This window comes from Necator americanus, chromosome I (genome assembly GCF_031761385.1).
Source record: "Necator americanus strain Aroian chromosome I, whole genome shotgun sequence".
NCBI classification, from domain to species: domain Eukaryota; kingdom Metazoa; phylum Nematoda; class Chromadorea; order Rhabditida; family Ancylostomatidae; genus Necator; species Necator americanus.
Window position 1 is genome coordinate 23246286 of NC_087371.1, and position 6082 is coordinate 23252367.

General features: G+C 39.4%; 1 protein-coding gene across 1 annotated transcript; it reads right to left on the minus strand.

Annotated features, from left to right (window-relative positions):
- Nucleotides 1-287: 287 nt before the first annotated feature.
- RB195_006593 (uncharacterized protein) lies at nt 288-5421 on the minus strand (the record flags this gene model as incomplete). Its single annotated transcript, XM_064179767.1, has 3 exons — nt 288-339; nt 1485-1628; nt 5387-5421. 3 exons carry the CDS (start codon nt 5419-5421, stop codon nt 288-290), a joined length of 231 nt encoding a protein of 76 aa, XP_064036698.1.
- Between the last annotated feature and the right edge of the window lie 661 nt (nt 5422-6082).

Sequence of the window (6082 nt, forward strand, 5' to 3'; positions counted from 1 at the left end):
AATTCTCTGATTCTTCCGGCTCACTCTCTTAAAATTTTCTTAGTTCCTGTTCGTCACTCTGTCGCGTCACTGAAATATTCTGTAAAACGAAACGAAATGAACGAAAATTAAGAGAGGTTGGAGGAGAAAAAATATGATTTAGTGAAAATCACGTCTTGAATCAACCGGACCTGCAGTAACAAATGGAAGAAGAGAAACGCCATGGTTGACGAGCTGAATTCCATATTCAGGATATTTCCATGTAACAATATCGATAAAGAAGGTCGTATGCAGAATTCAAAATGAATTCAGTGTGTTTTTGTGGGGTGTGCAAATCGAAGTACAGTACATGGACGTATCCTGAATAAAACATGACGTTAAAGGGCAACAACGGAGCGGAGTTGAGCTCATGTGGAAATAACATTCATAGAATTCCATCAAGTAGTTATTTGTGTCTATCAAAAGTTCTGACGGGTTGACGTTGCTGAGCGGTGGCCACCATTCAGCAGCAACCAGAGGCTCTGAGCCGAAAAAATAGAAATGAAAGTATTTTAAAAAGAAATTAACAAATAACTTAAAAGTGCAATATATAATGAATAGAAATGTAAAGGACAAAGTGTCTGGCGTTAATCGATCCGCTTGAGATGCGCCACCACGTTGTCGTCAATTCAGAATCGTTTACGGACGTGTAGCTAGCCTGGACAAGGGGTTGCAGACGTGTCAAGTCAGTGTTTTTGACCTCTCAATCAGGTCTGGCACCAATTTATCGGAGGACGCTGGAGGACTGAAAAGCTTAGTCGGCACTACGGCGGTTTCGAACCATCGACTGTGTGGCTACAGCAGACTTATACCCTAGTGCGCCCACCCTCCCTTAGCACAATGAATAAATAGGACTAAAAAAGGCGACGACGGAATGTTCAAAGGGAGCAATTTTGCAAGATCGAGTAAAGGAGATAGCGACATAAAGGATAAATTGTTCAGGACTTTCACTGTTCCGAACCAACGGCTACACAAACGAGCTTGTAACATCTTACCACTGAGCTACATCCACCTTCTGCAAAACTGTCAATGCTATCAATGTATTTCTGTGAATAACACATTTCCTTTGTGGTTTAAAAACGGTTGGTGGCAGAAAAAAGACAAAACAGTATTAAGTAAACACAGGCACACGGATCCGCACTTACTTCCGGCAAGAACTCGAACTAAACACGGAGCTACACGGAACAAGACGAGGGCTAAACGACGGTAGGAAAGAAACCCGGAATGACGGTTTTGTTTGAGCGCGGGCTGTAGCGGACGCTTCCAAATGAACGGTTAGCGTTGCATTGTGCCCACCAGCTTGTCTTAAATAAATTTTTACGTTTTTCAAAATATCCACATAAACGAAGAGTCGCGTAATGTTCAAAAAGAAAAACTCCATTCAAATATTAGATTATTTATGTTACTGAATCGTTACTGAAGTTAATAAAAGTATACAAAAATAACTTTGGGCATGAAAATTATACCTATGCAATGAGGAAAATCTGGATAATTGAGCAACATCTGGATAATGCCACCAAACGGTCACGTGGTCTCCATGCGATCGTTTCCTGATATCAACGCAGCTCGAATGGCTGGTGTAAACCAGAATTACACGAAGAATATTCGCCCTTCAACGCAGGTAACCTTAATATCTTACTCTGAAGGAACGAAAGCGGGATTTCGTATCCTGGAACGAGGAAAGCTTGAGAAGAGGACACATGGTGCAATTTACTGTAATATAATGAACAAAACTGAATTCATTCCAGGACTATTTGCAAGAGGTGCGAGTAAAAAATTAGTTGAACGCTATTTCTAATGAGATGATCGAATCAGAAGGTCACACTGAATTGAACAACCAATTCGCTTCCAAATGAACGGATATGAATCATCAAATAGAAAGAAATTAAGAGAAAAAGGAGAGAGATGGTAGAGACGGATGAGAAAACGATGGTGGGGAATATTTCTCAATTCAATTTCTCTGCCTTCAATTCGAAAATTCCAGGAACCCTACGGGAAAACACTAAATTTTGTATTTTTCCTCCAAATTACAATTGATATAACCAAAACTTCACTGGTTGTAAATAGCGTAGCTTTAGCGGGTACTCTCAGGTCAGTGATTCTCGAAAGCTGTATAGTTTTATATTTTTATTTATTTATTCTTTCACATAAACTAAAGGTGCAGTACAAAAAGTAGCAAACTGTTTTATGTTCGAGTGAAAACACCCCCACCGCCACCGCACTTGGTTTTTTTTTTTCGCAACGGAACCTGACGCAGTTCTTCTCATAAAAGGAAAAGAGAGATATTCCCCCAATACGTGCTTTTTGAATATTTCTAACATTTTTCAACATTGTTATTGAAAAATGCGGTTATTACCATAAGACAATTAACAACAAAAAAGAAAAGAGTAGCGAGGTATGACCGTCACAAAAAAGTGATGGGTCAGTTGTTTAAGCTGGATGTACTTTGAGAAGAGTGTGGGTAAATATGAGATTTCTCCACTGCCTTCGACTCGATCAGCTGGGAGTTCAGTTGAGAGGGTTGCCGCCTCAAGGACCTCGTACCAGTGTCACTCACGAAACTTCAGAATTTCTTGGATGATGATTGCGACGAAAAGGAACGAATGGAAAAACTGTGCTCGATGCCGAAGTGAAGATGAGACATCTAAGCACCTCATAAGCGACTGGTATTGAAAGGTTTAATGGGGGAGGGTGATCGATTGTGATTACGGTTGCTTTTACAGTTGAGTTTGGTGACACGGTAGCATTTTTGGTAGCGAAAAAAACACAGCGACTGTTCCGAAGAGAACACCACACCTGTTGCTGTTTTCATTGTTTTTTGTGCAGATGTTTTCCAACATTTCGCCGAAAATCAAGCAGATAAAATCGAATTCTTTCCGGATCACTGAGAAAAAAGCTTGAGAATCTTAATAGAGCGTTGGTACTGCTTGGTAAGGGCTCTGACGATTACCGTTCTCATAAAAAAAAGTCGAAATGAACAAGACGTCCTAATGTTTTCTTTTTGAACATAAATGGAGCATAATTACACCGGAAAATGTTTCCTGATCTTCAAAAAGAAGTCTCATGCTATCCACAGAAAAAATCATGCAAGTTTTTGTTTGTCGATAATTCCTGTGAAGCCTTGGAAATGTAAATATTTTTCAAAACAACTTGTACAGATGAGCAAAGCCATCTCTGCAATACAAATCTCAGAAAAACATCTCTCGAGGCTTTATCTTCGGATCACATGACGGCAATTCCACCCGATACCCACGCGCGCTAATCAGAAATAGTTGCTGAAGATGGTGTAATATTGCGTCGAAAAATATTACAGTATGCTTGTTTCCCTAAGAAAAGCTGAATAGCAGAATAGAATGAGATTTAGCAGAAAGAGAGCTTGGGTTGGGACGGTAACTAAAATAAAAGCAAAGTGATTAAAAAAACAACAAAAGGTCTAGAAGACAAGTTTTCGGAGGATTTCCTCCACCAACAGCTGGAGCGAAATTCGGGTTTAGTTGATGTAAATTCTGCGATGAGCTCAAAAACATTCTAAGGATTTAGAGGAAGTCAATTGAAAAAATAGGCAGGATAGCGACATTAGAAATAAGAATGAATGATAATAATGAACGAACGTAAAATGATATACGTGGTGTACAATCACATGAATTTTTCCAGAAAAAGACGTAAGAATTTGCTTTGAGTTGAAGAAAAAAGTCACAGAAGAATTAATTCACTAAAGCAACTCCTTGAAAAAGAAAATAATCTTCTAACCATTCTTTCCTTCAAGATACGCAAAAAAAAACTTGTTCTTGAAACAAATGGTTAGAGCTTGGGGAAAAGTAGCTGTGATCAAATCAGATGGGTTTTATGGCGCAGCTTTGTGTCGTCGGAGGATAGCAGGTTTCTACCGATGACGCGATATCCATACGCGAAGCATTGAATGGATAAGCGTGTTCCCCACTCGCACACAAAAATCCTCCAGAATGGCTCTTGAAATTCTTCCTTGAGGCCACTTCGTCCTCGCCGTGTATGTCCGGGAAAAGAACATACTAGCAACTGGTTTCTGTTGCATAAGAAACCGCTAGCGACTTCTACAAACACTTCAGCGGTTCAATGATGCTCAGGCTGCTGTCGGTTCCTAACGTGAATTCATTATTTCGTGTTTTTTGAGGATGTAATTTCCCACCGAAAGGGTGATTTTTCAACAATTCAATGCATTCCAGATCAATTTTTCTCTCAGAAAATGGTGGTCATGAAAAAATCCAGTAGGTCTTTCCAGGAATGATCAAAACATGGGGTGCTACGCTTCTCGAAAGTCCTAAAGACCGACTGCGAATCGATATTCTGGACCAGAATCAATGATGAAGTGCTCTCACAATGTTACTGTATTTCAAACAGTAACACTGTTTATGGTTTCTGCGACCGATGTTTGGATTAAACAATGAAATATTTACTCATTTATTCATATACACCATTGGTGCACCAAAAAAAATGAATGAAAATATTTTGTCGATAAAAATATATACACTATAATTAATTACATAAAACTGCTGAATAAAAGTCAAGGACTTTTTGGCAGCTACCGCTATGCCAACTGCTTTGCTTCGTCCGAGCTCTTGGAGCAGTAAACCTAGATTCTCTAGGATTTTGAGTAAAGGTTTCTAGTATCTCACAGAGTGTCTGGAGCCTCTGAAGTGGTATCAGAATGTACTATTGACTGGTGGGAGCCGATTTCTCAGTCAAACGAGAGGAATTTCGCAGAATGTGGTCAAGGATAACGCTTAAACTTTCTTTTTTCTCGTGCAGATGAGGCTGTTTGGGATCCGGAACAAAACGGATATCCTCAGAAGATATTAATGATGTGAGCGCGTCGTAATCGCGTGGGAAAAACGTCGCAGAAAATTAGTGTAAGATTGAAGCAAATCAAATAATGCATGTACTATGAATGCCCTTCAGCTAACATCGGTAAAAAAATGAAAAAATGAAAAATTAGGAAAAGGAAATGATAATATGGTAGTAATAACCTGTCATCCGGATGAAATTATGGAATTCTAGATGCAACTTTGACGCTCCTTCTCATAACTCTTCGTCAGCTGACGCTGTGTCATGGTGATTATTGATGGGGAAGTTTGAGTTGGGAAAAAAGATAGCAGCCGTCACATAAGGAGCAGCCACTTGACGATTCCTACATGCACTCGAAGAACTCTTACAGGAAGCCTGCAAAACTCCCTTCAACTTCAAGAACTCAAATACTGAACTCAAAACAAAATGTTTAAAAGGCATTATGTGAGATTTTTTTCAAGAAAATTAAAAATCAAATGGATGAAGACCACTTGGCGATTTCCATTTGCATTTGAGAAATTTTCTATGGAAATGTTCCAAAACTAACCGCAAGAAGTTGCATGAAGAAACCATAGGATACATGCTTTCATTTCTAAAACGTCTCAGGATTTATTCCATTAGTTACGTTAAGTGTCCTACAAGTAAATGGAGAGTTGAAGACGTTTTCACTTCTATACAAATTGTAAAAAGTTGTATAGTCGACGGTGGATGCATACAACAGGTTGCGCGTTGGCGACGCGCCTTCGATTGCGAGAGAGCAGAGCCGGGAGGGTTCGTGTCGCAGGCAGAGAAGGGACGCGCGTTGCCGCATACGCGTCGCGAGCACTCGGTTGAACGAATCCAGAGCTGGCTCTACTTGAAGTAGAAGAACTGGAAATCTACACGACCGTAAACATAAGACGTATTCATAGTTGCTGACGAAACCTTGAGGAGGTTGCAAAAACGTCGACATCAACAACAAATACTGTTCGTTACAGTACGCCCCAAAACTTGTTACCAGTTATTGTAATAAAACTCGTTCTCGTTTATGAACCCACAAAACCACTGGTATTTAAGGTTGAGAACACTCAAACGACAAGATTTTTCTTTTAAGAATTATTCCCTCCTACATGATTTCATACATCTGTACAAACAAAATAACCTAACATTATCGAGAAAAAGCACAGATTGAAAGAATTTCTTTAATGTAACGTGACTTAAAAAAGGAGTATGAATAGAAATTGGCAGGAACTAGTAAAGAAAT